We start from the raw sequence: 22,602 nt of genomic DNA, 5'->3' as shown, positions 1-22,602 counted from the left end.
ATATCAGAAACACTGCATTCTTTGAGGGAGCTACAGTCAGTTGATTACTACAGTTCTTTAAAAACCCTTTCAAAGAATCTGCAGCGCTTATGTACCTAATGTTCTTGTTGTTGATATCCTCCATGGTGAAATTGAAATCCTCTGAAAGCTCCTCCACATCGGGTCCTGAGGTCTTTAAGAGCACACCATACATGGGCACAGAACGTAACTGAATCCAGATCTCTGGGTCAGGGGAAGAATCGTCCTAATCAGGCAAATATAAGTCAGGACATGAATGCAGGTTTGCAGAGACCCACAGGGGCTCACTTCCCCCCTATGCTGACGGCAGCAGCCCCTCTCATAAAGCAATACCACTCCCAACTCCACAAGAGCTCAGGATTTATCCCTCTTCAAATGTCTTCTTGGAAGACTAACTCAAGGTAACCGTGGGGAAACGCATTTATGGTATAGGGAGTAAAACAAAGAGATATTTTATCATTTCTGGAAGAGTCATAAGGGTCTGTTTTTATTACATGTGCACAGTACAGAGAAGATGGCCAGCTCCAGTTCATCATTCTATAAACACAGGAGGAAGCTTCTTCTGCAATTTCTAAGAACACTTTGCATTTCAGAAGTACACAAAATTCCATTATAGTATATAATACACTCTACAATGACAAAACTCCGTGAAACAGAATTTGCTTAGCCAATGATTCACTTCAAGTAATACCAATGTGACAAAAATTTGGATTAACAGAAGAATTTAGGAGGTCCTGTGGATTTCCTTCTATGGGAACTGAATCAATGGATCCTCACTCCCTAGGATACTTAATCTTAACAAAGAACATTTCCTTCCTCTCTATTGTTTATTGAGAAATAAAATCAGCTTTCTGTTCATCTACACTGACAAGAACAGAACATCTTCATAAACAATTTCCTCTGTCTTCAAGAATATTTTTGGAAATGTCTAGGAGGCAGGCGACGCCGTTTTGGAGGTTCCCTGGGTCATCTGTCCTCTAGAGGAGCTGACTGTGAAAATGGGGACACTCTGTTTTATTGCAGCAACAATGAAAACAAATGTTGCATGATAATTTTACTGTCAAATGCAAGTTTTCCTGGCTACGCTGTGCAGCTGGTGAGGGATGAGAAAGGAGATATGAGCCAGGCAAGCGAGGTCTGGGTCCTTGTCATGTCCATCCCTGGGGGCAGCTTTCAATGAACAGTTAGAATCCTCAATGCAGGATCACAGAATTGCCTCAGTTCACCTGACAGTAGCCCAGAAGGGAACAGCAAGACTTCAGGAAATTTCTTCTAAATGTACAATATTACTGTTTTCTCCTTTCTCCATGTAGGGGATTAAATAGAAAACAATGATTTCCAAAAAGTTACCACCTCCTATTCCTGGGAGTTCTCACTGAGACAGATCTTCAAAAGACCACGGAGAATTTTCAGGTACCCTCTTCTGAGATGTGAGAACAAGGACAGGGTACCTGATTCTTAGAATAAAAAGTGTCTGTCTCGAACACTGGCAAATCCAGCAAAGAAATGCTTATTTTGTGTCAGGCATTATCTTATTATACTCTAATTTTCAAAAAATTTCTGTGATTCAAATGTGAGGAACCAGTTATTGTTTTCTTCTCCTGAAAATACATTGTCATAATTCGGGGAAAAAAAATCACTACTTTAGACCAGCCAAGAGATCATGAGTTCATCAAAATGCACTAGAAAACAGATCCTAACCGGGTGGTGGTGGCACACGCCTTTAATCCCAGCACTTGGGAGGCAGAGGCAGGCACATCTCTGTGAGTTCAAGGCTAGCCTGGAATACAGAGTTCCCAGGAAAGGCACAAAGCTACACAGAGAAACCCTGTCTAAAACCAAAAAAAAAAAAAAAAAAAGGAAAGAAAAAAAAAAAAAAAGAAAACAGATCCTGTTCTCATATAATTTCCTTGTTCAAAGACCTTCATGCTCATTTTGGGTGAATTCATATTTTTGCTTTATTTTCCTCATTCATTCTAAATAAACTAACATGTGATATGTAGCTACAGTGAATATAAATAGTTATTTAGCCCACATACATCCATGAGCCTACCATTCAACATGAAAATCAGATCATTATTTTAGGGCTGGGAAGACAGCTTATTGGAAAAGTGCTCGATTTGCAAACATAAGGACCTGACTTTGATCCCTAGAGCCCATGTTAAAGTCAGATTTTGGGGCACATGTGTGTAATCCCAGAGCTGGGGAGGAAGACAGGCAGGTCCCCGAGGCTCGCCGGCTAGCCAGCCTAGCTGATTCGGAGAGTCTTAGGGGAGTGAGAAAGAGCAGAACCCAACATTGTCTTCTGCTCTCCACACACTCACACACACATACACACGCACACACACACGCACACACACACATATACAAACACATACACAAATAATTAACTTATGTGCACTTCCTTTATCCTGCGCCTGGGCCCTTTAATCACTCTTGATTTTGTTTCTCCCTTCCTTTATTATTATTAATTTGGTTTTACAAGACAAAGTTTATCTGGGTAGCCCTAGCTGTCCTGTAACTTGCTCTGTAGGCCAGGCTGGCCTCAAACTCAGAGATCTGCCTACCTCTGCCTCCCGAGGGCTGGGATCAAAGATGTGAACCACCACTGACAGTTTGAATTTTTAAAAATGGCTTGATATATGGCTAGAAAGAATATTTTTGGTGTAAAATAAAAAAAAAACCTTAATCTTTGGGGATTTTTTTGTTTGTTTCTTCCTTTTTATATTTTGGAGACACTTTTTTGTTTTTGAAAATGTGGCCCAGGCTGACTTTAAACGTGAGAGCCTCCTATTCTCCTACTGAGAATTCTAAGTACTGAGGTCGGAAGTATGGGCCACCATGGTTGACTCTCTTGTCCTCCTTATTCCCTCTTCTTATTCTATTTATCAGGAAATTCATTTGTGCTTTCTATATAGCTGGTTATAACTTTGATTCTCCCTGGAAGCTATACACATTTTGTTAAAATTGATTCTCAGATACATGATATGTAATAACCTTAACGTATCATATTTTGAATTACTTCAGTTGTTGGGTGGTATATAGAAAAGCTATTCACATTTTAATATTAATCTTGTACTTCTCATATTACGAACAAGAAAAGCGAGGCAAGTGTGTGCTGTGGGATGGTCTGTATGTCAAATTGCTCTGATTGGTCAATAAATAAAACACTGATTGGCCAGTGGCCAGGCAGGAAGTAGGTGGGACAAGGAGAGAGGAGAATTCTGGGAAGCAGAAGGCTGAGGCAGAGAGACACTGCCAGCTGCCGCCATGACCAGCAGCATGTGAAGACGCCGGTAAGCCACCAGCCACGTGGCAAGGTATAGATTTATGGAAATGGATTAATTTAAGCTATAAGAACAGTTAGCAAGAAGCCTGCCATGGCCATACAGTTTGTAAGCAATATAAATCTCTGTGTTTATTTGGTTGGGTCTGAGCAGCTGTCTTGGTGGGTGACAGAGATTTGTCCTGACTGTGGGCAAGGCGGGAAAACTCTAGCTACAAATGGCGCCCAACGTCTTGGCAAGAGTTTCCACCTAAAACCTGAGAAAAGATTCTAAAACGGATCTAAAAACAGCTTCCTAATTGTCTCTCTCAAATGAGCAGCAGCTGCCGGTTTGAGTTCCTGGCGGGTTCCTGGCGTGTGCGCTTGACCTGCAGTATGGCGGGAATGAGGCCTCTGCAAGTGGCACATTAAGCTGCATGGTGGATTTAGCCTTTGCTAGTCCAAAACAAAAAGAGGTTTCTGGGCTACAAGCTGCTTTGTTAAGAAGCATAGACCCACTATTTCTGAGAATTGATGGCTCCCAAAGCTGGCAGAAAACATACCACTGCCATGTTGGGAAGCTGAAGTGGGCGGAGTCAGCAGCAGGCTTAAAAGGCTGCTGTTTAAAGCAATAGGCTGAAGGTAATGTAAAAAATAAGCCATGTAAAGATGGCTACCACACAGAGAATATGGATTATGTTCTCTTTGATATTCGTAACTGAAGAAAAACATTTGATTGCAAAAGCTGTTGAGTTATGCCAAAATGTATATTTTAAAGGTACCTTGACTTCAAAATTTGGCTATAAGGATATGTTGCTTTGGAAAAGAGGCTCTGCTTTTGTTTCCACAGAAAGCCAGAGGCTGTGGATTTGTTCCAGATTAAGATACATCAGGTTTCACCAGCCAAGACCCCCTGAAAGGTCTCCGATGACACCATGGCCCAGATGATCCAACATCCAGAGCGGTTACAAGGCAACTGGTTCACACAATACAGCCTCACGGACTACCCCATAGGCCTAAAATTTTCTTTGCGTCCCCATAGATACAGTGCCCCCCTCCAGCAGGAAGTAGTAAGAGAAGCTACGCCCAAATTCCCAAATATACCAAGCTGGTTTTGGAGATGTGTAAAAGTTAAAACCTTCCTTCTTAAAAAAAAAAAAAAAGAAAAGGGGAAGTGCTGTGGGATGGTCTGTATGTCAAATTGCTCTGATTGGTCAATAAATAAAACACTGATTGGCCAGTGGCCAGGCAGAAAGTAGGTGGGACAAGGAGAGAGGAGAATTCTGGGAAGCAGAAGGCTGAGGCAGAGAGACACTGCCAGCTGCCGCCATGACCAGCAGCATGTGAAGACGCCGGTAAGCCACCAGCCACATTATGGAAATGGATTAATTTAAGCTATAAGAACAGTTAGCAAGAAGCCTGCCATGGCCATACAGTTTGTAAGCAATATAAATCTCTGTGTTTACTTGGTTGGGTCTGAGCAGCTGTCCTGGTGGGTGACAGAGATTTGTCCTGACTGTGGGCAAGGCAGGAAAACTCTAGCTACAAGTGTGTTTAAACAGCTTGCCAATGGCCACTCTACTCTATCTGGAGAGGCAAGATTGAATTAAAACTTATCAATTCAAACTCCAGAACCCACACATACTAAGGAAGCTGGGTGCGTGCGTGCATGCGTGCGTGCGTGTGTGCATGCGTGCGTGTGCATGCGTGCATGAGTGTGTGTGGTTTATTTGGCAGAGCACCTGTCTAGTACATACGACGTCCTGGTCCCCAGCACTACACACAGCTGTGTGGCGTACAGAAAGTGTGGCAGTGCACACCCGTAATCCCAGCACTTGAGAAGTAGAAGCAGGAAATGACCAGATGCTCGAGCTCATTTTGGTTAAATGCCTAGTTTGAGGCCCCGTCTAAGATTGAAAAATAAGTAGCCTTAGAGAGGACCCGTGCGTGGTCCCATTTTTGCTGTGGTATGCCCCAGCACCCTCCTGGTGCCCACACTCCGGTACCCACCACCCTCTCCTCCTCTTCCTGGTGCCCACGCTCCAGTCCCCGCCACCCTCTCCTCCTCCTGGTGCCCACGCTCCAGTCCCCGCCACCCTCTCCTCCTCCTCCTGGTGCCCACGCTCCGGTCCCCGCCACCCTTTCCTCCTCCTCCTGGTGCCCACACTCCGGTCCCCACCACCCTCTCCTCCTCCTCCTGGTGCCCACACTCCGGTCCCCACCACCCTCTCCTCCTCCTCCTGGTGCCCACGCTCCGGTCCCCACCACCCTCTCCTCCTCCTCCTGGTGCCCACACTCTAATGACGAAGAGGTTCGACTGCTGCAATCTCTGTGCTCCATCTACTTATGACCGCCATTGAATGGCTTTTCTATTACGGAAATCTTCAGTATCTCAGGAAAAAAATTTCCATACTGTACAACTCAGAGAACAGCTGCATGTATCCTGCTTGTGTCTTTAAGAATGCATGCCATGCCATGCTGTACTTCCAGCAGGCTGGAAGAGTTCCCCGAAATCTTGCTGCTCTGGTGGGTAAATTCACATTCAATCAATTTTTTGAAAATGTTCAAAGTTGCCAACGAGCTCACATTTTGATGTGCAGCTTGTAATGTGTGGTTAATGGGCAGGCGCTGTTCCTGGAGAGCTATTTCGGTCTGTCAAACATTTTTCAAGCCTGGCGATCTATTGATTAAATCTGAATTCATACATTTTCACAAATGTATGACTTTCACAGGATCAAAGGACCATAACATATGATAAAAAATGATCTGCCAATTAAACACCATCGGAACTTTGCTGAAACTGTAGTGTACCCACGAGAGGAATCAAGTAGTGTTCAGTTTCTCATCATTTAAGAAAAGACAATTTAAAGGAGAAAATAATCTGTTGTACTTTATCTAATGCCTACCGTTGGAACTGGACTTTACAGTGATATTTTTCAGCCCAGAAAAGGATAACTTTTTTGTTGTTGTTTTGTTTTTTTGAGACAGATTTTCTCTGTGTAGCTCTGGCTGTCCTGGAACTTGTTTTGTAGACCAGGCTGGCCTTGAACTCACAGAGATCTGCCTGCCTCTGCCTCTCAGGTGCTGGGATTAAAGGCATACACCACCACTGCCCAGCGAAAAGAATAACCTAAACCATACAGTGTTTACAAATGAGGGGTAGGGACAAGCTGTTCACTGTAATTTTGAGGCCAGTGAAGGAAAAATTCAATACTAAGAATGATTACCATTCAAATAATTATCCTTCCTTTCAAAGCATAACAACTAATCATCATTATGTTTATATAGACAGTAGTCATCTCTTTACAACATATATAACTGCAAAATAAAATTAATTATCCTCATTATCCTTTGCCCCAGATGCAGAATCAAAGAAGGCAGACGAGTTTAATTACCAAGATCACTTAATCAAGTTTGAGCCAGACACAGGGGAAATCCCCCCTTCTTTGGCTCTCCCCCTTCTTCTCAGCTGTTCTCCTTCTCTTAGGGGAGGGCATGGCCAGCAAGCCAATGGCCTGGCCTAGGAAATCTGCAGAGAGGCACCACCAAGGGGGTGGGGCTCATAGTCTGTCTAGACTGGGTAAGAACAAAACTGGGGAAAAGTCAGCCTTCTCTCGGGGAGCCAGGCTCAGCCACTAACTCTTCATGGCTGACCAGGCACATTCTCAACTGCTCTTTCCCCCCAATTCCCAGGAGACCTCTTGCACTCTCCACTCAAAAACAATGGGCCTGGAGCTTTTATGACAAGGGAATTGTTGCATTCTGACAATCACAAGCCCTTGGGGGTCCCAGTATTTTCGTCATACTTTTTCTTCAGTGTGTGTGTGTGTGTGTGTGTGTGTGTGTGTGTGTGTGTGTGTAGATGTACGTGTATGTATGTTCACATGTGTGTACATAAGTCTGTTGAGGCCAGATATGATGCCTGGTATCCTTCCTGATCACCTGATGCAAGGTCTCTTGCTAGACTAAGTTGATTCAGCTAATCTACCTAGCGAATCTAGGAGCTTTCCTCTCTCCTGAGCGCTGAGATCCCAGGCTGGTTACCGTGCCCACATGGCTCTTACACGGATCCTGCAGATCTGAGCTCCAGTCTTCACACTCACACAGCAAGTGCTATATAGCCCCTGAGCCACCTCCTCAACCCTCATCAGAGATACGCATTCACTTGTCTACGGCTGGGACACCAAGCGAGGCCAGGGTGTGCAGGACGGCTCCAAAGAGACTAGCAGGGATGCTAAGAGAAGAGCCTTTACACTGCTTAGCCCTGCTATCCCAAGTGCCCAGCCACGGTGAAGCTCCCTAGGTGGCTCAGCCAGAAGTGCAGAGAGCAAGCGCGTCAATGTCAGAACTCACCACATAGGCAAGGTTTGACCTGGTGATGACGGCCGTCCGTTGACTAGCAACAGTCATGCTCAGGGAGGAACCAGGGGCCAGCCGAGGCCCTCGGTTCTCTGACGGGGACACCTCCACTTTTACTTCTGACGTTGTCACGGTCAGGCCATCTGTGACTGAGATCTCCATGCTGTCCTCCCAGGCGGAGGAGCCGTCATGTACGTACTGCAGAGCATTTCTTTCAACGTCGTCATACGTGAAAGTGTCACCTTCCAAGAATAAAACAACCCCAAACTGTAAAACCAGTGACTTCTGGGAATAACACTTCTCATTTATACAGCACCTCTCTGTTCTCCCGATTTCAAAGTGCACGTAGAATCATGAAGTCTGGGACTGGGAAGCTAATTAGTTCAACCACTCACCCAACTCAGGATTCCCTGGAGAAACGGTGGGCTAGCCTGTCCCTCCTCACTTCTCAAGGTGAGAGGCTATTTAACAAGGCAGCTAATTCCTCTGGGTGACAGCCTTGGTGTATGTTGTTTTTTAAGGCTCCAAATCACAGTGAGCTAAAATTGGACTCTGGGAGAACAGTCATCACTCCCAGTTCTAGAAAAACAAAGAACAGGCTTCTATTCTTCTTGACTGTTCCTCTGAATCTAATCATGGTACTGAACATTTCTTGAAGACTTAAGAAAAGAGACAGTACACTGTGCTCCATCAAAGGCATTATTTTAATTTGGGCATTTAAGGTTTTTTTTTTTAATTAAAAATGTGAAAATACAATTGAACGCTCAGTGACTGGGCATTTGTTTAGCATGGGCAAGACCTTCATTTTGAGCAGTGTAGGACGGGAGTTGTTCCTGGATATTAAAAGTGCAAATTGCATAGTTCAGAGTACCAATCTATAACATATCATCACCATAGATAAAACAGGTAGTGTAGGAAGTTTTAAGACCACAAAGGTTTGTAGAAAACGGAGTTAAATTAGAATTTTAGAAAATATAATCCACAAATATTCAAGTTGTTCAAAGTTTTGGGGCCATGAAACTTTTTTTTTTTAAATAAAGCATGTCTTTAGTCATGGGCCGTCACGATTCCACAGAACACAGATGAGGAAATAGTCTTGGGGGTGGTCTTCCCAGTTATATCTTTTGGAGATTCCTTGCTGAGACAGGAATTTGCTTGTTCTCTGTATTTCCCTTCTACGCCCTAAGTGCGTGACGTCACTAACGTTGGTAGGCGCTGCACCTAAAAACAGGTATCGACTCTTTACAAAGGCCTTTAGATGCCATCTATCAAACACAAGTGTGGGTCAAGGTCAACACTAGGGGGCGGGACAATGAAGCGCTGGTTAAAGGCAACCTTGAGGAAACGGGATAATGGCTGCTTCACGCTCTTGCCCCCAAAAGGCTTCTGTTTCCACGACCCTAAAAAATTGCCTTTGTTGCTCCCAAGTGCCTATTAGTTGTTCTTTTTTTGTTTGTTTGTTTGTTTTGTTTTTCGAGACAGGGTTTTTCTGTGTAGTTTTGGTGCCTGTCCTGGATCTCACTTTGTAGACTAGGCTGGCCTTGAACTCACAGAGATCCGCCTCCAGAGGGCTGGGATTAAAGGCGTGCACTACTACCATCCAGCACTATTAGTTGCTCTTTAAAAATTTAACCCGCATTTAAGGGTAAAGATTTACCCCACCAGGGACATTCAGAAGAATGTATTATCAAATCTCTAAAAAGCAGCCGTCTCAAGGATTTGGGCAAGTTACAGATTATGGAAGTGAGATTCAGCATTCATGGATAACCACTTTAGAAGAGACAATGTTCATTTTGATATATATTTAAATAAAACATCCAGATTTTGATTGTTTTGGGGCTTTTCTATACTCCCTATGCGATCAATATGTATTTAAAATGATTTTTAGATTTCCTTTAGGGGTATGAGTGTCTCGCCTGCACACATGGATGTGCACCATGTGTGTGCCTGGTGCCTTGGAATGTCACAAGAGGGCACTGGATCTTCTGGAGCTGGAGTCAGAGGCTGTGAGGCACCGTGTGGGTGCTGGGAACTGAACCTGGGTGCTCTGGAAGAGCAACAAGGGCTGTCCTCTGCTGAGTCAACTGTTTGGACCCAATGTGCAATATTTGTAACTCAAGAAAGCTGACTACACTGTTACACAGTTTAGATAACATTTTAAAGTTATCCTCTTTGTTAATGGATGAAGATACACAGAGCTAAAAACTACCAGAGTCTTAGACATACATTATAAAGATTCACATAGGAATTAAGAGAACATATTAACCTCCATGAAAAAGCTACGTGATATGGAAGCTCACCAGCCAATCTCACCTGCAGGCCGAGGAAAGAGCTTCACAGATTTTAGAATGGGCTGGGGCTGACGGGGGGTGGAGGACCCTGTGGCAGATGAAGAATTCTAATGCCTGGGTCAAGAATGTCTTTCCTCCTATCTTATCCCCCACAGGCATTTCACTTCTTTTCCGGGTCACATAAAACTAATTGTAGATGTTAAAAAAAAAAAAAATGTCCAAGCAGGCCAGGTAGAGAGGATGCAGCCACATATAGAAGAAACACGTATGGATCCACAGAGTGCACATAATGAAAATCACTACTAAAATGCTACCTGCGGCCATGGGCTCCGACGACTCTGCTGTGGACTTCCGGAGAGAGCCATGCTGCGGGGGTTTCTGAAGCTGGAAGAAGAGCTCTTCTGGCACCATCTGAGCATCTCTCACGACCAACTGCAGGCCTGCAGGAGGGAAGGGAGGCTGGCTAGAGGGACAACTGCGTGCTCCCGGTAGATTAAAACCACAGGCCGGGCTGCAGATCCATTGGTGAGGAACCCATAATCATAAAGCACGGCGTAATTACGGTGAGTGCAAGGTAAGTGATAGCAAACATGGTCAATCCGCCAGTTACAAAAGGGTTCTTTCAAAAGTTCCCTTGCCAGCAGGTAGCTCAGGGTTCAGAATTTCTTTTCTCCCATACAAATGAGGACAAGCGCCAAAGGCCATCAGTAGGTCTGTCCTAACTAGTGTCTTTCAGAAACATCCCACGAACTGGTCTTGCTTTTCATAGTCTCTCATTTTCATAAATCTACTGAAGGAGTCAGGTTTCGCAATGGCTGTCCAGCCATCAAGACAGCAACAGAGAGAATAAAAACCGCTTTCACTGTTGTCTATATAACTCGTTTATAAGACTGCTTACAAATAATTTTTGGTCAAATTATGGAAATTAAATAATTACTTCAGGACAAAAGCCACATGTAGAAAACACATATGGATCCACAGCGCGCACACAATAAAAGTCACTAATAAGACACCCTTGCTAAAGGAATAAACAAACTGGAAAGAGTAAGTGCACTTAGAAATAAATAAATAAATAACCATACACAGGATGGGCAGCTGCAGCTACCCCCTCACAGCTTCTGAAGGTCACTGTGACCTGTTGCTTTTGTCCCCTATCATTTTCTAAACAGAAACCAGACGCTGTCACTGAAACCTGCTCCCTTGACTCTCTTCTCAGAGCTCTGCTTTTCTTTATACTGTAGCAAGGATAACAAATCAAACTCCAGGAGGCTGGGAAATAAATTCTGGGCAGCATTCCATCACAGGGCTGGCCTCTGAAGGGTCCGGTTCCTCCTTTCCTGCTCTCAGTACTCCTTCGATTTGCATAAAAATGGGCAGGAGGATGGATGTAGGTGGGAGTGGACACCACCCTTCCGGAAGAGGGAGGGGGTCACTGCATTTCGGCAGCCATCAAGAAGTTTCCACAGGACCGCTGCTGCTGCAACACAGTCCAATTTCCAGAGCTACACTTCTCTCAGGCCCCCAGTTCTTACCTAGAGAGGTGCGGCCTCCGGGTCTAACCTCCAACAGGGGAGCCCTGACCTGAAATGCTGGTGGTTGCCGATCAGAGTGAAGTAAATGAATGGTGAGGGCCATCTCCGGACTCATGTGCTGTCCATCAGAAACTGGCAAGAGGAAAGACACACCCACACACCCACATGATTAAGCATATACGTGTAAACACAAATCAAATTATAGTCTGGTCATCTTTACCCAATTTTCGCAAATATTTTGCAATTTGTTAAGATGCTTAAAAATAGAAAAAAGTAGCAATGATGAGCAATTCTACTAAAGCATTTTTCTATGGATAAGACAAAGGATGAGAGTTCACAAAGGCACAGTTATTTTTTAATTTTTCTAAAAAATTATGAATATGTACTATTTATAAATTAAAAATTTTTTTACAAAATTATTTTAAAAGGTATTCTCACAAGGTGATTTTGAGGCTCGTTAGTGGGAAGTAATATAAAATAAGCACTTTAAAAACAAACAAACAAAAGCCCCCTGCAGGATTTCATATAGCTCATCCGGGCCCCCAACTCACTCCATAGCCAGGCGTGATCTTGAACTCCTAGTCTCAACCTCCCAAGCACTATGGTTAAAAATATGCATGCTCAAGTGGTACCAGCAAAGACCTTTATTTATGGAAAAGTTCTTTGAATTAATTCATTCCTCTAGTATTCCAGAAAAAATACTTTAAGAACTCTTTTTTTTTTTTTTTTTTTTTTTTTTGGTTTTTTCGAGACAGGGTTTCTCTGTGTAGCTTTGCGCCTTTCCTGGAGCTCACTTGGTAGCCCAGGCTGGCCTCGAACTCACAGAGATCCACCTGGCTCTGCCTCCCGAGTGCTGGGATTAAAGGCGTGCGCCACCAACGCCCGGCTCATTGTGTTTCTTTGGAAGAACAGAACATGACTTTCACAGCAATTGTATGCAAGTAAGCAGATCCATTTTTACCCTGTCCCTACGCACATGGCCACAAGTAGAAGACACCACTGAAAGCAGTGACCTTAGACTTTGTTTCCCCGGCTTGCCTCTATCCAAGAGGATCCCCATCTTCTGTGGGAAATGAAACCAGAATAGTCTATCCCTTGACTCACATTTCTGTTTCTTCTGTAACTCCTCCCTCCCCTCCCTAAACCCAGGTGTGGTGGATACTGGTAACATCTGTGTGTTATCTACCATGGCTACTAAGAAAAGGGCACTGTTGATTATTTTGAATGACTTTACTTGCAGATGGTGTGGTTACAGGAAACCAGTTCCTTTTCCTTTCTTCTGGACTTGGCAGCACATTGGCAGGAATCTGACCTCTTAATGTAAAGTGTGACTCAGGGATAATGATTTCACTAGGGTTGCTTTAGGTCTGGCTTGTCCTTGAGGCAGATCTAAATGATCGAGACTTTACAAGATATCTCATGTCTATCACAGAAACAGGCCCTTGGAAGAACAGAAGATAAAGTCCACATGGAAACGAAGCTTTTGTGGCTCTGGATATTTTAGTAAAGTGTCAAAATTATTGCCACTGTTTCTTCATGTATGTTCAATCTCTTTCTCTTTGGATGAGCAAAGACAGAGACTGGGTGATTCTTAACTTTGAAGGCTCGTGGACAAACATACACTCTTCTGTTATTTTAGTGGACTCAGGACTCTCTTGAGGATCCTAGAGTGAACAATAGAAATCTCGGTGCATAAAAAAAAAAAAAAAAAAAAAAGACATAACTGTGAAACTACAGTTGTCTATTTGTTGTTTGCTTCAATTGGTTTTACTTTGAAAGAGAAAACGCTCAGGAGATTTCAACATCCCTACATAGTGGAGGGCAGCAAAGGCCTAACACTGCAAGAGCTTTGGCCCGATCACACAGCTGTTTGCTGTGACCAAAGACATCCCTGCCTCTTAAGGGGTAGAAAGCTATCTACCAGTGAATATTATATAATTAGAAATCATGTTGCATGGTTCAGTGTTTCAAAAGCAAATGCAAAACCTGCCAATAAAAATATTAAGGATTGCACATCTTCCCTCTCTCAAGGAGTGTTTTTGATTTCTCTGAGAAACAGCCACACTGTTTATTTGGGTTAAATGCTTCCTACGGGCCCCATTTGCCTGATGTGTGTTCCTTGCCCAGAACTGCTCTGCAGAGGGCCTGTGCTTATCACAAAAGCCAGCCAAGTCAGGAACACTGACTCTCTTTCTGTTCTTAGCAAATGAATCACAAGGAGCTCTCCACCCTCCTTCTGCAGGTTAATGTCAGGGATTGGGTGGTCACTGCTTTGCTTCATTATCTGCCCAGTTCAAAGTTCTGTCATAAAACTCCTTTCAAAGAGGTGCTGCCTTCCTACCGGATTCCAAAAGCATTCCTCCAAGAACAGAACTTCCCTCCACCCCCCGACACCCCCCCCACCACCCAAAAAAAACCCCCAATGAATCTTGGGCTGAAAACAAGATAGTTTAAGGCCAGCCCAAGGCCCTCTTAACCTTATGAAAGCTCAAGGATCATTTAATTTCAGGTCCTGGGCAAGTTAACGGTTGACCTTCCACCTACTCAAGCTTTCTGGTTCAAAAGATGAGGCATGCTACTTCTCTTGATTTTTGTGACCTACCCACTTATACCTCAGAACACAAAACTATCCCACACTGCAGGACAGGAACTTGGATTAAATGCTGCTCTGACCTTTTCCAGTGGTAAATGTGGCCCGCACAATCCTTAGTTTGAAAATGCTGGAAACATCCATCTTTAGAACACTACTAGGTAATTCCTAAGATGACATTTATTGTAAATTGATTTGGAAAAGAAAAAAGAAAGTCACTCATGGGTACTGATTGCATGTATTACCTGCAGGGTCATTCACTAGAGATGAACTGCTAAGTTCATACAACTGTGATGTCTCATTGAAATTAGCTGCATGATTTTTCCCCTCAAAGAGAAAAGATATGCAGGGCAGTTTGAGGGAAGATTTTTCTGTCCCACCAAGATTTCTTCCCATAGGAAATATCACAGGATCCAAGGATGGGTGATTCCAACAGAATGGTTAATCCTAGTTAAACAGCTGGTTTAAAAGTTAACCATCTTTATTCTAACCTGAGCAAGAATGCCTTTCCCTGTGCTACCTCAGCCTCTATTGTAGTATGAAGCAAAACTAGGATGCAGAAACTTCTAGAAGCATTTTTAGTTCACACTCTGAGTCCAAAGGCTTTTCTCTCTAGAGGCAAGGCATTTAATAAATGGTGCTCTTCAAGACTCCATATAACTACTACACATCAGCCGGGTGTAACACATGGATGCTCACATACCAACTGTCCTGGAAGCTGAACATAGATTATGATGATGATCCCCATGATGGAGGAAGTATTCATGTACAGAGTTATTAGGGAACCTTCCCAGAGTGGCTGAACTCCAGCTTGCGAGACCCCAACTTTAAGACCATAACTACTATTGTTTCTTTTCAATAAATTCCACTAGGGCTCAAATAACATTAACTTTGGGCATTCTTAGTAGGTTTTTCTTTTCCTGTGAATATGAAAATAAGTCATTGCTAGTCAATTAACCATATAATTATTTTAGAAGAGACATGCTTTAGAAGAGAAGCCATATAGCTTCTAGGAAACATAAAGGAAAGATTGAAAGGTAAGGATATACTCCAGTCTCTAATAAAACCAAGATTAAAGTCTTTACCTGTGAAGTAAAATTTCACTGATTCTGGGAGACCTAAAAAAGCAAGAGAGGAAAATCAGTGTCCTAAACATTCTGGGATCAGAGGGAGAAGGGAGGGCACAAATCACAGAGTGGCGATTAGGGGAGAGAAAGATATTTAAATCGAAATTGATCTGGTTTAGAGAGTGATCAGGAGGTCCTCTGCTCATGGAATGTTGGGTTTAATGATGCCCGCATTAATTTTAAGTATAAAAAAGACATTCATCCTGGAATAATTTGGTGCCACGGCAGTTAGGGTGACTTATAATACATTCCTTCAGACCCTATTTTATTAGTACATGAAATCCTACAAACTGGTGAATGTGGGTGATATATAATGCTGACAGCGTGTGTGTGTGTGTGTGTGTGTGTGTGTGTGTGTGTGTGTGTGTGTGTGTAGGTGGATCCCATTGTAGAACTGAGTGATGTCTAGCACCTTGATTTACACACTGCAACTGAGAGAGATTTATCTTGTGGCATTTATCCCATAGATTGACAGGACATGACTCTACTCTCTCCAAAGAGACTCATGGAACTAAGGCAAGTGTAGCTGCCTTGGAAATTACTTTAACCACAGCTGACATGTTTTCCTTTTCTCTAATCTCAGGATAGCCCAAGTTTCCTGTAAAGTAGGTCTTGTAAAGTAGGGGCTAGAGAACCATGAATACTTTCATGGGCTATTAGTTAACCAGTTACTAAATACCAAGAGTGCTCCTCAGAGAATGGGCCTCTTCCTGCCCTTAGGGATTTCCAATGTAATTGAGGAGTTAATCATTTTCTGGACAATTGAACTTACACTAAATAAAGAAGAATATCAGTTTATGCTTTCTTACCATAATCAAAAAGAAACCTCACAATTATTTAACCCATATTCAATTTCCTAAGAGAAATAACCAGCCGTTTTGTTTGAATAAATTTATGATATAAAAGTATTTATAAAGTTGTATGGTATATACACTTTAAATATCATAATAAATAGACACCAAGATTTTTTACAATCACCCCAAGGCACAGACCTTGCAGGTGGGGAATCACAACCACTACTTCCTAGCTGCACTAACTACCGGGTCAAGGGAGGGAGAGATGGTGGGCAGCCTCAAGGCTATCCTGCTGCAGTGGAAGGGTATGTGCCGGCTTTAATAAATGAACAAAAATTTCATCAGTTTGTTTTTTTACTCAGTGTTTCAGAAGAAAACTTATTGAACTGTCTTCTGTCAAATCCTGAAGCTGGAGTTGGAAGAGCACTGTACTCTCCATGCCCCCATGGACTCTCCCCCAGGTACTGCAGTCCACGGTGGACACAGTCTCCTAGCCTGGCGTCCTCCTCAAGTCTGCTCATTGTCGCTGTGGTGAAAGGGTCCTCATGAAAACCATCCCCTGTAGCTTTAAATTTCCACTGGGTTCCTCGTGGTCTTAGGTTAAACGCCCAAATCTTTCCAAGCTCCTGTGGAGTGTAAAGTCTTCCCTTCATCTCCAGTCAGACCCACCCCTGCCTGCTCTGCTAGACTCTGTATGTCACAAAAATACCACAGCCTCTTTTGCAATCCCTACAATGTTACATTTTCTTCTCCCCAAGGTCTCATAGAAGGCATACTCTCTCCTCCAGGAATGTTCTCTATGCATCCATCCCCACATGCACAGGTAGCTCTTTTAGCCACTACTTTGCCAGTAGCTATCTGGACAGCCACCTCTTCACTCCCCAGTCTAGATCAGCCTTGTGTTTAAGTTTACCACTGAATCTTCCTCCTTTTCCAGAGCATCTCATCTCAGTCCGCAACGAAATATTCATTATTGTGATTATTTCCCTAGAAGTTCCTTTACATGGCCCCTAATCACTCCAACAGCAGGCTCAATGGCTCTTTTTGCCTCCCACTCTATCTCCAATCCCTCAACCAGAGCCACTAAACAAAAGTTGGCTGAAAGTATGCCTATGACATGAATTAGTGATGAAAAGAAGACAGACCTGAGCTCAGGTCACATACAGGCCGATAGGCCCCAAGTTACTCTGAATAGGGAGAAAAGAGTGTCAGCAAACCGTACACAAGTTTTTGGAAAGAGAAGCAGAACTAGCCATGAAGACTAAGGATGACTTGGGTGCCTCAATGAGGCAGAGAAAAAAAGCATTACCAACAAAAGAGTAGGCCATGATCTCCTGGAGGTGGGGTGCTGCAGCCGGAGGACGATACAGGATTTTACCCTGGTTAATATCTTCCTGAGTGAAATACCGGATGGGAGAGTGAGGCTGGTCTCTGTGCTCAATGATACCTGGGGAGGAAGAGACTGATGTGAGCATAGACTGCAACTTTTGGATGACGGGATGGCCAGGTCCACCACATCCCCCTTGCCCATGAATGGGCGTCTTTATCATTCAGGAGCCTTGGCTCCCGAGCTGTTCTTCTTGTGCGCTGCTGTCAAGTTACTCAAGAAATGGACAAGTCTGGAGCCAGGGGATGGTTCAGCCAGTAAAGCGCTTGTAATACAAGCATGGGAACCTGACCTTGAACCCCCAGCACCCATGGGTGAGCGTGATAGCACACATCAGTAATCCCAGTGTTGGGGAGACAGATAGACGAATCCCCAGGACTTGCTGGCCAGCCAGCTGAGGTAATTTCCAGGTTCACTGGGAAAAACTGTTCCACTAATAAGGTGGATAGCAAGTGAGAAAGATACCTACACAAGACGCAAGCACATCTGCACACACCTGAGCACATATACATAATATGTACACACAGACAGATACATAGAAGGATACGTATATACATGTATATATACATACACACATATGGGGGGGGACTCAAATAGAGTCTTCAGTGGAACATACACTATGCACGGTAAGGTGGAAATCACTGCCACCAATGTAGTTCAGTGCACATACTTTTCCATAAGTGAATGGCACACTACTGTCACTATGAACCTTTCAATTTAGTTTCAATACAAAGGTCAAGAGGTCCTTAAGACAGGGGCCCAAACTGATCTTCTGATGAGGTGCCAAAGAAATATTTTTCTAGACTTCCTATTAATTTCAGACACCCCTCCATTTCTGTGACGAGCCCAGCAACAAAAGCATGGATCTTGACTATTCTAAGACAGACCCAGGCTTATAACTACTACTCAGTTTATGATCAATGCCTTCATGGCTGCAATTCAGAAACTTTGTAGGCATGGAACTTCCGCTGTGTTCATCTCTCATGTCTTATTTAGTCTTTAGAGGGAGGCACATGGTCTCAGTGTTGAATTAACTCACCTGAGATGGGTGCATTCTGCAGGAAGCAACCTAAACCAGCCTGAAAGCTCACACCCTCACACCATGGGAGATCCTCTAGATACAACTTAATGTCTTTTCATTTCCTTAGCTTTTATCAAAGGGCAAAGGAGTTTCATTATTACATTCTTTTTCTTCTTGGGGATGTGGTAAAGAGAGTAGCTTCCTGGTTGGAGGCAAGAGCAGAAATGCCTCTATGGAGCTGGTTTTCCTACGATCTCTCATGGGCACAGGCTTGTTAGTTTAGCCCAGTATTAAGATAACTAGAGGCTGGACTGAGGGCAGGCCCCATCTGGCCTCTGACTGTAGTTACACATTTCTATTTCTTCCTGTGAGAAGACTGATCTATCCACCGGCACCAAGTACGTGTGGCACAGCCACCTTTGGATTTAGACATAGCCTCTAGTCCAAGGTACTCACTCATTTTGGTCCATTGGCCTATCTGAACCCCTTTAGGGCCCCAATAAGGCAATGTGCGTGTATGTCAAGTTCTGCAAGTGACTAGGAAGGGACATTATATCTGTAGGTCAGCTCTGTCAGCACCCAAGCCAACATGCATCGCACTTATCTCTTCTAAAGCAGATGACATGAGTATGGAATGTCAATATCATTTCCTTCACACACCCTGCACAAGTATCACTGGGTAAAGAAGCAAGCAAAGCCCAGAGTTTTTAGGACTGGTCCAGAATCCCAAGGCAAGAGCGTCACTCAAAAACACCTTCACAGCACATCTTACCTTGATTTGGATGCAGAGGTACGGTGATATTGTATATAATCTTTCCACTGGGACTCTCTGAGTTCACGAAGGATAAGGAGTGAGGCTGAATGACAGTTAGGCCATCTTCCCGAGCCTGGACGAAAGGGAGAAAGCAAGAATTAAAGACAGAAGTATGATGATATCAAGAGCCAGAGGCAAAACCAAATCTTCATAAGAGAACAAAACCAAGCTGGCTCTGGGCTTTTTAAATTCGTCTTATTTCTCCAGGTTTAGACAAAGGATCTGGTCTCTCACACAGTGAATGTGGCCAGCCCGGAAACCTTGCAGGTGATCCAGGCCTGAGCCGGTTTCCCCTCTGACTGCTTCCTCCTCCACGGCCCCCAGGTTTATGTCAGAGCATGTTGTGGGTGTCCCAAGGTGATTGTAGTTTCCCCAGACGGGGCCGGCGGTAGAACACTTTGGGGAATAAAGCACCATGGATGGTAATTCTAATCTCCATAGCTAGCTCACCACATCTTTGCTCCTCTAACTTCATGGGCTCCAGGTGACTCTGGCAAGCCATCTAGAGAACCAAGCTGAGAGGTTGAAGTCTTAGCCCCATGAGGCTCTTTGGAGAACTCCTGGGCCCCAAGCCTTGCTAATGGAAAATGGTTGGCATTCTGGATTCAAAGGGCTAAAGATGAGTGCAACCAGAACAGCAGAGCTGACCCTGGGACAGGAAGACAGGCGAATGCCCTGGGAATGCGAACTGGAAGACCTGGCCACGCCTCTCACCAGCCATATGGTGGTGTGGGTGGGGAAGAGATCTCCCCCACCCCAACACCCCTTGCCTCCTGTTGCAGGTAGGAGAGATGGCCCTGTGGTCATAAGAGCTGTGCCTGGCCCTCACCAGCTGCAGGACCCAGGAGAAGTGGCCCCTGCATCTCACCTGGGCAACACAGCAAAGCTGGTCTTGATGATGTAGGTGTGGAACAGCAACCCCGAGGGCACAAAAGCCAGAGCAATGGCTGCTCTTTGCTTCAAGGGGGTGAACTATCTGGGATAATGCTGGGGAGCTCACCCTGGTCGTGAGGATGGGGGAGAGCTGGCGAGCTGACCAACCCTGCTACTTCCCAGGCCCAGAACCAGGTTGTAAGTTGACCTACCCCCTCCATGAACACATGAAGGGGCTGGGCCAGGGCAGACCCAAAGCTGCAGGATCTCCATGACACAGGGCAACAACAGGATCTCCAAGAGGAGTCCCAGTGAGGGCCCAGCATCCATAGTGTAACAGACACCAGAGTCCTCCAACCAGACTGATGACTCTCTTCAATGAACACTTGCAAGTCAATACACACGGACAAAAGAGATCACTGCATGACTCACTGTGTCACACTACAGCTTCTGTGATGAGATTTTCCCTTTTTTTCTCTTAAATTTTATTTTTTTTTGAAGGGGGGGGTTGCAAGGGCAGAGGGAGGATATAAAGGGACAGGAAATGAATGAAATCGAGATGCATGATGTGAAAGACACAAAGAATAAATAAAAAGAAAGTTAAAAAAAAAAGATGAGCCCAGCTCCCACACCCAAAGTGGCTAAGCCCCTTACATTCAGAAACATTTGCTTATTAAAGGATATGAAGATCGCCTCTCTTACCTCTGTACCATTGTACTGTTCAGAGGACTAAATAGCGCTGTTCCCTGATACCTTTCGATAATCAAGTGGAGCAATACTGACTGGCGTGTGCCTGCAGTGTCCACCATCCATCCACCTGCTCATACCCACACCTCCTAACAGCAGCAACCCTCAGCAGCCCAAAGGGCGGGACTCACTCTCAGCTCCTACGTGGCAGTAAGTTGAGGACAGCCTCCACCAAAACACAGTGTACCAAGAAGTAAAGGGAACAGTCGTGTGACCTGGGCTTGGCTCACAGGTGCCATTTAAAGATAGAACAAAGTAGCGTGCCCACTGCAGGCGCCTCCTGACTGACCCTGAAGGTAGGTTAGAGTTTGACACTGTCTCGTATCTTCAAAGCCCCGCTCCTTTCAGAAGGAATTTCCCCATTTAGAAGAGGATTAAGTGGGGCTCGCTCCTGCTCATAGGAGGGTGTGGTATTCTTATTTTTAACCATAAAATGCTGAGGGCTGCAGTTGCTCTGTAATTGTCCCAAAGGCATAGCTATCCCAGGGCGAGGCCGCAGCTGCAGGTTAGGACAACCTCCTACAGTGAAGAGTCATATTTCAGGCCCTTGCACAGGTCTAGAATGTAATGAGCAAGAAAAATTAGAATTTGCATCAGCAGCTGGTCTCTCCCACCCTGCTATGCTAACATAAAACAAGTAAGGACAACAAATTAAAAATATATGCCCCATAAAAGATGTTTACAGACCATCCACGTGGGGACAGATATATGTACAAGAAGTACAGCTCCAACACCCTGTCAAGTATGGCTTGGCACCTTCCAATGTCAAAACCACTGTAATCAAATATTCTCAAAGTGCCATGGAATACTTCTGAAAATTCAGATGTCCCTAGACAATAAAGCGATAAGAAGATAATTGTTGCAGATATAGAAGTACCGACAAAGGAAACAGGTTTTAGCCAAGACAACAGACATTCCATTTTGGAATTCAAAGATTCCACGTCTTGACTAATTAAAATAGATATTATGTAGAAGAAGGGAGGACTTAATTTTCTAAAGCAATATTGAGGCTGTTATATATCAAACTAGTCAATTTTAATTATTTGGAGTATTCAATATTCATCAATTAAACACGCCAAGAAGTGGGAGATTAAACTTCATGGAAATAATTATAGAAGACATCTTTTACAACATCTGGCCAAAGATTAAGAATAATGGTTTTCATCTTACTCACATCACCTCTGACTACACCCAGAATCCAAACTCTCTCTCCCTGATGTCGCTGCTCTGCTGGGACCAGCCCCTCCCTGGTCCTCACGTGGGTCCTCACAATGGCTTCACACTGCTCTCAGCTTGACTACTGGCTGATGTTGGATCTTGTTCCTTACCTGCCATGGCTTGCGATGGTATGCAGTATAGAAGTCTGGTTCTCACAGTGATCTTGGGTCTACTGCATGATCCAGACACCTTTTATAAACTCACCCCAAACTCAGGCCGCCCTGTCTCCTGACCTCCGGGAAAGGGGAGGCTGTACTCTTAGAGCTCTGGTCTTTCTGTATTCTCATTGGCCGTGTCCCTACATCTCTCAACCACTAATTGCGTTTTAGCTTTTTAACCATCTTAACCACTTCTAAGTGTAGAGTAGTGCTAGCTAGAATTCATGTTGCTCTACAAAAGAACCCCAGAATTCTGGCACCTTAAAAAACTGACACTCTGTATTCACTGAGCAGCGTCTCCTTCATTCCTTCTCACCCCTGGAAACCACAGCTCTGCTTTCCTTTCCCAAGAATCTGACAAGTCTCCATTGCTGTGCAAGGGAGCCATGTCTTATTGGTCTATTTTGT

General features: G+C 44.2%; 1 protein-coding gene across 1 annotated transcript in view; it reads right to left on the bottom strand.

The window, feature by feature from the left end:
* The window catches only part of Fras1 (Fraser extracellular matrix complex subunit 1), a 337,326-nt gene that overhangs the window by 86,343 nt on the left and 228,381 nt on the right, over positions 1-22,602 (bottom strand). Inside the window, exons 32-38 of the mRNA XM_037208856.1 lie at positions 19,157-19,271; positions 17,286-17,423; positions 15,141-15,173; positions 11,466-11,597; positions 10,248-10,373; positions 7,637-7,884; positions 96-244 (exon numbers count right to left, since the gene is read on the bottom strand). Coding sequence (XP_037064751.1) covers positions 96-244; positions 7,637-7,884; positions 10,248-10,373; positions 11,466-11,597; positions 15,141-15,173; positions 17,286-17,423; positions 19,157-19,271 — 941 coding nt within the window. The remainder of the gene's footprint in view (positions 1-95; positions 245-7,636; positions 7,885-10,247; positions 10,374-11,465; positions 11,598-15,140; positions 15,174-17,285; positions 17,424-19,156; positions 19,272-22,602) is intronic.

The sequence above is a fragment of the Peromyscus leucopus genome, chromosome 10 (assembly GCF_004664715.2).
Source record: "Peromyscus leucopus breed LL Stock chromosome 10, UCI_PerLeu_2.1, whole genome shotgun sequence".
Lineage (NCBI taxonomy): Eukaryota > Metazoa > Chordata > Mammalia > Rodentia > Cricetidae > Peromyscus > Peromyscus leucopus.
The sequence above is the reverse complement of the archived record's forward strand: the minus strand, read 5'-3'. Positions and strand labels throughout refer to the sequence as shown.